Source organism: Salvelinus alpinus, chromosome 25 (assembly GCF_045679555.1).
Source record: "Salvelinus alpinus chromosome 25, SLU_Salpinus.1, whole genome shotgun sequence".
NCBI classification, from domain to species: domain Eukaryota; kingdom Metazoa; phylum Chordata; class Actinopteri; order Salmoniformes; family Salmonidae; genus Salvelinus; species Salvelinus alpinus.
The window spans coordinates 26,482,602-26,494,695 of NC_092110.1; the positions used below are offsets into that span (position 1 = coordinate 26,482,602).

The window sequence follows — 12,094 nt, forward strand, 5'->3', positions numbered from 1 at the left end:
GAAATAGTCATAATAAACTTTCATAAAAATACAAGTGTTATACATCGGTTTAAAGATTAACTTCTTGTTAATCCAGCCGCTTTGTCAGATTTCAAAAAGGCTTATGGTGAAAGCATACCATGCGATTATCTGAGGACAGCGCCCTGCTTACAAAAGCATACAAACATTTTACAACCAAGTAAAGGAATTACAAAAGTCAGAAATGGTGATAAAATTAATCACTTACCTTTGAAGATCTTCTTCTGGTTGCAGTCACGAGTCCCAGCTATACAATAAATGTTTGTTTTGTTCAATAAAGTCCCTCTTTATATCCAAAAAACTCAGTTTTGTTGGCGCGTTTTGTTCAGTAATCCACTGGCTCAAATGCGGTCAAAACATGCAGACGGAATACATCCTAATACTACCGGTAAAGTTTGTCGAAACATGTCAAACGATGTTTATAATTAATCCTCAGGTTGTCTATTAGATACTCTATAGGCATTCAAATAAACTACCCACATCAAAAAAATCCACTTCCTAGATGGATTTTCCTCAGATATTTGCCTGCCATATCAGTTCTGTTATACTCAGACATTATTTTAACAGTTTTGGAAACTTTAGAGTTTTCTATCCAATACTACCATGCATATGCATATCCTAGCTTCTGGGCCTGAGTAACAGGCAGTTTACTTTGGGCATGTTTGTCATCCAAACTTCAAAATACTGCCCCCTACCCAAGAGAGGTTAACAAACCCAGGATGCATCAAGAGCAGAAAGGAACAATCACTCTGCTCATCCTAGCCTGGGTTAACCCTCCCACAGAGGGGCAGGTTAGTGTCCACAGGTACCATCCATATGATGACAGCAAAAAGACATTCAAACTGTAGTTTCATTCCATCTTGCTTAGCGGTTTCCATCATTAAAAGCAGACAATGGCACTGGATTAATGGACACACTATTGGACTGCTATGGTCAGAGTGAAGGACTCTTAGTTCCACTCTGGCCTTCTATACTGCAGGGTCATGGTGGTGATGGGCTATATATATCAAGCTCCAGCTCTAGCAGGGCTCAAACTTGGCTCTGAGGATTTGGCCTGGTAATGGATTACATTGTCAGGCAGGGCAGGAGAAGGCCTCTGGAGTACATCTTCCTCACTGTAATCTCTCCTCACAGGGACAGCTGTGCTCAGAACGACATGATCTCTCAACAGACAGAGGTGGAGGGGGATCCACTGGGTCTGTACTACCTCATGGGAATGAGAGCTTCATCATGTAGTGGGTTGTATGCTTTCATAGTCAGTCTCTTTGCAACTCCATTGCTACACCATCTCCAGTGCACTTAATCGTGGGTCTCCCTCTCCCTCTCTCCCAGACTATGTCAGAGAGGGTGATGATGTCAGTGAGTTGGTATGCTCACCCTTGGTTGAGCTGTAGAAAGAGTCTCACTATGACCTGCCTCTGGTCTGTAACTCTGCTATACCCTCTGCTCTACCAGCATGTGACTGTGGAAGAGTCCGTGCTCAGACACACACACACACACACACAGACAATTTCCAGGCACACAGCAGATCACATTTAGTCCATCTCTGGCAGAACAGGAACCATGGGATATTAGCCCAGCCAGCCCTGCTATTATCCCATCATTGTGCAGAGTAGACCCTAGCTGATGTCCCAGACAACAGGACAGAGGACACTACCACCATGTTTCATCCACACGGCTTTACTTTTACCCTCACTTTCTGTGGGAACTCATTTTCTCTGTTGCTCTGGGAACTTGGTGAAACAGGAGCTACTTTCGCTGTTACTTGATCACTTTTTATAGCAGGTCCAGATTTGGTGTGTTAGCCAGCTGGCGACAGCAACTGCTGGCCAGTCGTGGTATTAATAAAGCTTACAGGATGTAGTGTCCCCCAGCTGGCCTGGCAGCAGCCTTACTGAGGGATGGGAACTTGGGAAGGGGGTGGGCATTGACCAGGGTGTGCCCTGGGGGCAGGCCAGCAAGCCAGGCACATGCAGCCATCTGATGCAGCCACCCAGAAAAGACAGCCAGTGGATTGGAAGATTCTGTCAGTCACAACCCCAATCTGCCAATCAATACCCACCTCTCACATCTTGGCCAAAATTCTTGAAGTTTTGGCTGCATTAATTTATGCTAGTTCACGTGAGATGGTTACTTTTTACCAGCCAGTGTTTTAACATTGTTGGATCCTTAGCTTCAGCTTTGGACTCCCATCCTCCACTCAAGCACCAAAGAATGGTAGGCTTATAATAGTGTGGCCAGGTTGGTGGGAGTGCTGGCTTCCACCTTCTGACCCTGGCTGTCACCCTGGTTCTGTAGCACCGTGGATATGGCCAGGCTCCCAAGGTGTTGCCATCTGGAGAATGGTGATGGAACAGGCCTGCCATAACTCTGCTGGATAGTCAACCACCAATGCTCCCTGATTCACAATATCTTTGCATACCTAGTACGGTTTTGCCAACATGGCCATACTCATAATCGTATCTGTAAATGCACAGTTTATAGTCGGATCAGATGATATTGGTGATCGGAGAAAAAAAAGTTTTTTAATATGCCTAAGTAGATGTGGGCAAGATACCTCCCTGCACGTTCTCACTGCAAATTAGGTGTGTGTGTCTGTGTCTGTGTCCCTCAACTTGCAGCAGGCAGACAAGTTTGCTGTCACTCAGCGTTTTCATTATTTGTACGTATTTATTTTTTATTTTTTTTACTTGCCCCGCTTGTAAGATATTTTACACATTTATAGCTTGATAGCAAACGTCCTTGCTGTGTGATTTATCATAGTAGCAGGCAGCAGCAATCTATATTATCAGACCAAAAACATTGAGGAAAAGTGATCGGGTGAAATTATGGAGAAATACAACTTCACTCTATCCAATCAGAGCAATCAATCAAATGTATTTATAAAGCCCTTCTTACATCAGCTGATGTCACAAAGTGCTGTACAGAAACCCAGCCTAAAACCCCAAACAGCAAACAATGAACCTAGGAAGACAGGGGACAGCAAGTAGTCATCAGGCCAGGTAGTCCTGAGGCATGGTCCTAGGGCTCAGGTCCTCCGAGAGTAAGAAAGAGAGAGAGCATACTTAAATTCACAAAGGACACCGGATAAGACAGGAGAAATACTCCAGATATAACAGACTGACCCTAGCCCCCCGACACACAAACTATTGCAGCATAAATACTGGAGGCTGGGAGGGGTCGGGAGACACTGTGGCCCCGTCCGATGATACCCCCGGACAGTGCCAAACAGGCAGGATATAACCCCACCCAATTTGCCAAAGCACAGCCCCCACACCACTAGAGGGATATCTTCAATCACCATCCTGAGACAAGGCCGAGTATAGCCAACAAAGATTTCCACCACGGCACAACCCAAGGGGGGGCGCCAACCCGGACAGGAAGATCACGTCAGTGACTCAACCCACTCAAGTGACGCACCCCTCCTAGGGACGGCATGGAAGAGCACCAGTAAGCCAGTGACTGTAATAGGGTTAGGGTTAGAATCCCAGTGGAGAGAGGGGAACCGGCCAGGCAGAGACAGCAAGGGCGGTTCGTTGCTCCAGTGCCTTTCTGAGTATCGTAACGGATATGGGTAAGCAGGATGAACGTAGAGCCCGCCCTGTTCTTTACAGACAGGCAAAGTAACCAGTTGAGTTCTTTAGACCACGTAGAACCTCGCACATGACTGACATGAGAAAGGTGTGTGCTGGCACCTGAGTCCTTTTTCTTCGATCACAGCTAATTACAAAAAATACTCTGATCATAATCGTATCCAGAAAATTGCCCATATCCATTACGATACTCGTTTTGTCCGACTACTAGGCACACCCCTATTACCTAGTCTTTCCTAGCATGCCATGTTTTTAGGTTCTCACATAGTACCATCTAACACTGATGGAAAACATGACTATAGATCATTTCCACTCTCGTCTCACCTCTGTCTACACATACAGGGATGTATGCTACCTTTCTCCCACTTATCACTCTCAGCAACCTATCACTATCACTGCCTTTCTAGCTTGGCCTTTATGATCAAATGTGATTTTGCTTGGCATTGACTTTCAAACCACAATCAATGAATGAGAGTGTAAGTACTCTGTGAACGGCAGCACTGCTGTCCTCCCGCTGCAGGCATTTTCCCTCCTGCTGTTGAACATCATACTAATGGAATAATGTCTCCCTCTCACCTCTCTGTGCCCTGTTCCATGTCATCTATCCTCATAACAATCCATCCTCTCTGAGAGACTAAAGCATGTTTAGGATCACCTCTGTGCCCTGTTCTATGTCATCTAGCCTCATAACAATCCATCCTCTCTGAGAGACTAAAGCATGTTTAGGATCACCTCTCCCTCTATGTTGTGAATTTGGGGACAGTTCATTGATGAGCGTTTTTTGTTACTTACATTTTTTGGCGTGTGTTTGAAATTATGAACGGTTTTACCAGTCTGATCAGGTGCTGTTCCTCTTCCTTCTATTCCTGGGCTACAGTGGTCATATCATTCAGATGGGCTAGTGTGGTACAGAACTTTTTGAGCAAGGCTCAACTCTATAGTACAGTTTTTCATAGTAAGTGTCCGACTTAAAGTAACAGAATGGCATTTTGTTTGTTTGATAAACCATAAGGACTCCACGTCACACGGTCATTAATATCCCTCTCAAGGAATGCTGCCTCACATCTGCCCCCACCCCCGGCTCCCCGTCAGTAATGAAATCGGAAGTGACAGTGCATGGCCTGGCCATATCAGTTCTAATAAAGCGATTACAGTAATAAGTACCTGCAAGATCAGACCTAACTAATGGGATAAAACTCAATGATGTGTCATTAGATCAGATTACAGGGCAGACACTGGGGAAGCCCTGTCCCAGGAGGAGGAGGGTGCTGAGGGGGTGGGATGGAGACAGACGTCCGGAGAGCTGTCTGTAAACGGAGGTCATGAGTCTCCATATGGGGCTGGGCGTGGAGGATAATTATACCCACTTCCGAAATGACACTTTCCTGGCCAGCAAACACGTGCCGACGATTCTCATGATGGTCGTATGTTTGACTTAGTGCAGCCTGCTCTGAATACTTCAGTACTTGCATACGCTGAAGATCTCTGAGTCTAACTCTGCCTCTCTCTCTCATCTTTCTTTCCCTTAGCTGTCCCTTCCTGTCGGTGCAGCTCACTCCAGCCATCCCAGTGATAGGGGGGGTGCTATTTGTCTTTGTGCTGGGGACTCTCTTCAGGACCAGCTTCAGTGACCCGGGGGTCCTGCCCCGAGCAACACCTGACGAGGCTGCAGACCTGGAGAGACAGATCGGTAAGAAGACCTCTTAGTTCTATGTACTGTATTTATCCCTCCTTCTCAATCATCCCTGTCCACAAACACTCCCTCCTAGGGGTGTGAACATTACAACGTTTAAACCAAATTGGGATCCTTAACATTAAGAAAATTCCCTAACCTTTTTGTTGTTGCAGAAAGTAAACAGCATAGTGCCCTCAAATGCAACTCTGGACCTGGAAGCCAGTTCCACTGCATTTGATCATTTTCCCCCTCTAATCAGGGACTGATTTAGACCTGGGACACCAGGTGCTAGCAGTTCATTATTATCAGATAGAACAGAAAACCAGCAGGCTCTGGACCTCGTAGGGTAAGAGTTGAATAGCCCTGGCATAGTGGGTCAATTTCAGCAACATCTAAGAGCGTTGAAGCGTGATACTAACTTCTCTGTTTTAGTGCCCTGGCTACCACACTGTGAACAGCGTGAAGCAAACCCATGCACGTTCGCAGATACTGTGAGAGCAAACTGTTGCATGTCGCTCATCTTTAAAGCCTAATCACTGATGATAGGCCTTGTTGAGTGATATTGCAAGCCAAGAAATTGCTACATACAGAATTCCATTGCTGTTGATTGAAGATAGATGGGCCTAGTGCACAGTTCTGATTCTGTATGCTTGGTGACCTACCTGCCTGTACTGTGCCCCTCTCCTCTCTCTCTGAAAGATGCAAGTGTTTGTGTTCCCGGAAGTGTGGCAAACTAATCGGTCTCCTCCATCCCAAAAATACTGAACACTCAGAAATGGGAGTCGACATCGTGAGTCGATATGCAAGGAGTTGAGGAATCAGTTATTTTGGAGTCGACTCTACACTACTACGTCATCGTCATTTACAGTTGAGAAAATGGCAGAGAAAGGCAAGCGACAGCAGCAAAGTCCTGTATGGCAATACTTTTAGAAGTTATATGAGGAAATGCAAACATTGCGAGGTGTAATTAAGGTACAGTAATGGTAGTACAGGTGCAATGCTTAACCATCTGAAATGGACTCACCTTGAGACGCAAATGTGGAATTTTCTTAATGTTTTAACAGGAAACCAATTTTTTCAAATTTGTCACGTCCCTACTCAATCACACACGTGTCTCGCACACGTCCTTCTTTTCCTCCCTCCTCCTTTCCCTGTCTCCCTCCTTCCTTCTCTCATGTCCTCACCATATCTTTCCCTGTCTCCCTCCTTCCTTCTCTCATGTCCTCACCATATCTTTCCCCGTCTCCCTCCTTCCTTCTCTCATGTCCTCACCATATCTTTCCCCGTCTCCCTCCTTCCTTCTCTCATGTCCTCACCATATCTTTCCCCGTCTCCCTCCTTCCTTCTCTCATGTCCTCACCATATCTTTCCCCATCTCTCTCTCCCCTTCCTTCTCTCCCTGACCTCCACCTGCTATGCCCAGACCAGTGGTCATGTTAGCTGTGACTGATGCCTCTCCCCCTCGGGTGGTGGTGTGCCAGTTGTCCCCTGGCAGGTCAAAGGTCATCTAGTCTCACTATGGAGCAAGCTTCTGACAGTCTGATGCCTCTTCTGCTGCTGTGGGCTGAGCCAGGAGGATCTCTCCTACTCCTCTGACATCTCCAGAGAGATAACCGAGAGCAGACACAGTCAAACCTAGCTCTGATCTCCTCGGTCTCCTGTAAGCCTCTCGAGAAGAGCCTAAACCAGAAGAGCCGTTCTGAGCTGCTCTGTGGAATGAAATGTTGCTTAGCTATAGAAGCTGCCGAGTCTGGAGCTTCCCTGGATGATGATGAAATATAGAAATGCTATTGTATGTTGGTGTTTGTTCAAGTGTCTCTTTGTCTGGCGGGCAATCGGGGTTTTTCCTCTTTCATTGAGACCTCACATTTGACACGAGACGTGATCAACTTTAAGACCAATGAATACATTTGGAAGTATAGACCTATATCGTTTCTCTCACTTTTGATAGACTCTAGTTAAGCAGCTTTTGGTGAAACCTAGCTCCTGTACTTTCCCACTGTGAATCTCTTATATGATAATCTATATACATTAACTCCTTACAGATACTGATTGTACAAAACATTAAGAACACCTGTTCTTACCATTACAGACTGACCTGGTGAAATCTATGATCCCTTATTGATGTCACTTGTTAAATACACTTCATCTACACTTCAATCAGTGTAGATGAAGGGGAGGACACCGGTTAATCTTGACACTACAGGGAGTGCTGTTTCAACTTGGACATTTATCGTTCCCAAATTAAACTGCCTCGTACTCAATTCTTGCTCGTACAATATGCATATTATTATTACTATTGGATAGAAAACAATCTCTAGTTTCTAAAACCGTTTGAATTATGTCTGTGGGTGAACCAGAACTCTTTCTGCAGCGAAATTCATGACAGGAACTGCGAAGGTCTGAAAACGAGGCTCTGTTCTCAGATCAGTTTAAAGCTCTGTATGTATCCTTTGGGTCGACATGAACTGCACCCGCCTTCCCCTGGATGTCAGTAACCAATGAGAAGTGGAATGGAGTGTCTACGTAGTTCTCAGAGCTTATAAAAGGCCAAGGAACGAAGGGAGCTCTCTTTTCGACGTTCGTCATTGCGCAAAGCAAGACCTCAGGATGGCATTTTGAAACGCTCAGTTATCGGCCTTAGCTATATCCGTCTGTAATTTAATTCGATATAGGTGTTAGAAACATCATAACGAAGTTATTTTAAACCGAGTTATATCCGTTTATGCGAGTATATTGCTATTTTCGGAATTTCCTTAGTATTGCGCTTTGAACATTTGGGCATGTTGTGGCCACATAGCTAATGTTAGCTGCTAATTCCGAAGTTGAAGACGATGTTTTACAACCAAGCAACGATTCTTTTGGACAAAGGACCACTTGCCCAAGATTCTGATGGAAGCTCGTCCAAAAGTAAGAGCTATTTATGATGTTATTCCGTATTTATGTGGAAAAATGTAAACGCATTTGTCCGCCATTATTGCGGCACTAGTCTGGCTGTAACGCACACTGTATGTCTAGTAACGTTAATTTTAAAAATCTAACTCAGCGGTTGCATTAATAACTAATGCATCTTTCATTTGCTGTCCAACCTGTATTTTTTAGTCAAGTTTACGATTATTTATTGATTAGATTAGGTGCCTTTCCAAGATGGCGCCGGCCAGAATGCATGACCTGTTGCCACTGATCACATTGTATAACCACGATTTGTGCTGCTAAATATGCACATTTTCGAACAAACCCTATATGCATTGTGTAATATGATGTTACAGGACTGTCATCTGACGAAGTATATCAAGGTTAGTCAAAAATTATATATCTTTTGCTGTATTGTTACGATCGCTAACCTGTGCTGCTGGTAAATTGCTTGTGTTTTTGGCTATTGTGCTAAGCTAATATAATGCTATATTGTGTTTTCGCTGTAAAACACTTAAAAAATCTGACATTGGCTAGATTCACAAGATGTTGGGCTTTCATTTGCTGTACGCTGTGTATTTTTCAGAAATGTTTTAAGATGAGTAATTAGGTATTTGACGTTGGTCTCTGTAATTATTCTGGCAGCTTCGGCACTATTTCAGATTGCAGCTGCAATGTAGAACTGTGATTTATACCTGAAATATGCACATTTTTCTAAAAAAACATATGCTATACAATAAATATGTTATCAGACTGTCATCTTATGAAGTTGTTTCTTGGTTAGTGGCTATTTATATCTTTATTTGGTCGAATTAGTGATGGCTACTGATGGAGTAAAAAACTGGTGGAGTAAAAAAAGTGGTGTCTTTTGCTAACGTGGTTAGCTAATAGATTTACATATTGTGTCTTCCCTGTAAAACATTTAAAAAATCAGAAATGATGGCTGGATTCACAAGATGTGTATCTTTCATCTGGTGTCTTGGACTTGTGATTTAATGATATTTAGATGCTAGTATTTACTTGTGACGCTATGCTAGGCTATGCTAGTCAGCTTTTTTACTGTGGGGGGTGCTCCCGGATCCGGGTTTGGGAGGAATTAGAGGTTAAAGAAGGATTTTAAACCTTGAAACAATTGTGACATGGATTGTGTGTGTGACATTCAGAAGGTGACAAAATATTTAAGTGTCTTTTGAATTGGGTATGGTAGTAGGTGCCAGGCGCACAGGTTTGTGTCAAGAACTGCAATGCCGCTGGGTTTTTCAAGAAAAGTTGAAAACAGTTTTCCGTGTCTATCAAGGATGATCCACCACCCAAAGGACATCCATCCAACTTGACACAACTGTAGGGAGCATTGGAGTCAACATGTGCCAGCATCCCTGTGCAATGCTTTCAACAGTCCATGCCCCAACGAATTGAGGCTGTTCTGAGGGAGAAAGGGTGTGCAACTCAAGATTAGGAAGGTGTTGTTAATGTTTTGTATACACAGTGTATTATGCTCTTATCTGTGTCAGGAGTCTGAATCAGGAGTTTTTCTTCAGGCCCTCGTTAAACAAACAGCAGAGTGGTGTTTTTATCCATCTTGTTTGTAGACTTAAGCTTTGGTATGTATGGTCACACAGAAAAGGGCTCGAAGCTTTGGGTGGGAGCGGAGGCATGGTAGCACAGAAAGGCCTTGGAGCACCAGCTTTGAACAACACCGGTCATTTGGGATGATTATCAAATTATTGATTTGGAGAATAAACAAACTATAGGGTTGAAAAATGAACAATGTTGATCCAAATAAAACACTCGCTTCCCCCCCCCCTTCAGTTAATGTCAACGTGTGTGGCATCAGAGGATGCACTCTGAATGAACTCTGCCCTGCATCTGCTGTGGGAACTTGAGCCCATTACACCTCTTCAAAACTACGTCTCCCATGTTCAGAGCAGTGGCTCTGTCAGCTCTGTAGTCCATCCCAGGAGCACCTACCACTACCATGCCCATGTCTGTCATTGTCAGTGTCCAAACAAATTGCCTCTTGTCCAGGTCCAAGGGTATATCTGTAGTGGTGTACCAAGCATTGATTTGCTGCTACCTAGCTCCAGCCAGAACTGTGTATTTACCTCTTCTTGATAGAAACCTCTGGATCCAGCTATTGCACAATGATGATTTTAGGAGCATGTTGGGGCACGCTATACCCATCCAGCCCAAGTACAGAGCATTCCTCCAGTTTGTGAAAGCTGCAGTCCTGACTAATGCTACCCATACAACCACCTCAGGCTATAGCTCTTTTTTTCAGGATTGCCAGGTTCAACCCACTGACAGAAAAATATCCCTGGTTGTTCTGATAGTGAGGAGAGAGGAAAAAGCCATGTTAAAGGTCCAATCAGCTATTTAAACAACAACAAAGCACACTCACCGCCACTGTTTTGGTAAAAAGCTGAAGGATGGGGCTGGAGAAATGTAATCATTCTCAAATTCATAAGCTGCTATGGATGCAAGGGCGGACCATCCATGATATCAAAATGATAGCTTTAACCATGTTTTGAGGCTTTAAGGTGTTTAACATTTACTTTGTTTACAAATATTGGAGTGAAACAATCTTATGTTTTGGGTTCTGATGGGGGTAGGACAGTTCAACTAAGATCATGAGGCATTTGTAAGTTTATATTCTTGAGTAAATATAATTACTTTACAAGTCCATAAATGGATGTAGCAACTGCTGATTGACCCTTTTAAATGCCATCTCTCTGACTCTGGTCCCCCCCCCCCAACCATTGCCCACTGTAATGCTCTATTCATGGTGTGGCTGGATGATATGCAGATGCATTAGAGCACATCTGTTAGCACTTACCCAGATCCAGCTCCTACAAGGAGTTGGCATCCTCTGCTCTGGACGCTCACTCACTCTCTGTTTCGTCTCTGTCTTCACTCCATCTTCACATTCCTGGATCCATCTTTCCCCGCTTTCTTTCTTTCACTATATTGCATTAATCCCTCTGGCCTGCTCTCGTTCACCAACTACTCCATCTCCCTTTCCATCAAACACACACGTACGTCAGGGCTCATTCCTCACATTTCCAGACTGTATTTCTCAGGCTGACTGTTGTACTGTTCCCATTCCTCCTCAGCCCAGACAGCCATGCTCTCCTCTCCTCCAGTAGTGCAGCATCCTTATATAACTACACACACACACACACACACACACACACACACTAACTGCAAGTCTCTGAGGAGAAGACTGGCATTGTCTGCAGAGGAGCAAGCCTTGTTTTCTCTTATTAGTGGAGCTCTCTGTGTGTGTGTGCTTCACAGCATTAGGAGAGGGTGTGAGTATGCAGTGTTGACAACATGGTTTGTTGTGTCTGCTCTTTTTCACTGGATTGATTATCATTCCACAGCCCACTCTGCTGCTGGAATGAAATAGTCGCTTTCTTTACAGCGTATGGTGTTATGAAGCTGATGATTGGTTTTAACTGTCAGTGTTAACAGAGCTGTAACTGCCGACACAGACTGGAAACTCACTGGTAACTCGGCTCCATGTCATCATCTCCCTGCCTGCCTGGGTTAATATGTTGTGGGAAAATACCAGAGTCTGGCAGCACGTCTGTAAATGGGCTGATACAGCCACCACTTCAACTCAAATTTCTGTGTGTTTTTATTTTTACAAGCCCACATTGTCTAGCAGTGTTGATGTTTGAAACAGACTCCTGGGCCTATGAGAGATGAGAAAACATAGTATTTCACCCAAAAGCTGTTATTGTTGACCGTATTTTGGTTCTGTTTCTTTGTTGTTTTTAATTAGTTTGATTCCATTTGAAAGACAGTGTTGTTGAAGGTGACGAGCCGTGGGTTCACAGGACCAGGTCTGGTGTTTGGGTGAGTGAATTACTAAATATAGGCACATTGAGTCATC

General features: G+C 44.2%; 1 protein-coding gene across 6 annotated transcripts in view; it reads left to right on the plus strand.

Annotated features, from left to right (window-relative positions):
• LOC139553739 (palmitoyltransferase ZDHHC14-like) overlaps window positions 1-12,094 on the plus strand; it is a 99,332-nt gene that overhangs the window by 34,723 nt on the left and 52,515 nt on the right. For all 6 annotated transcript variants that reach the window (XM_071366361.1, XM_071366358.1, XM_071366363.1 and 3 more), the window contains exon 3: window positions 5,141-5,301. In XM_071366361.1, the coding sequence (XP_071222462.1) occupies window positions 5,141-5,301 (161 nt within the window). The remainder of the gene's footprint in view (window positions 1-5,140; window positions 5,302-12,094) is intronic.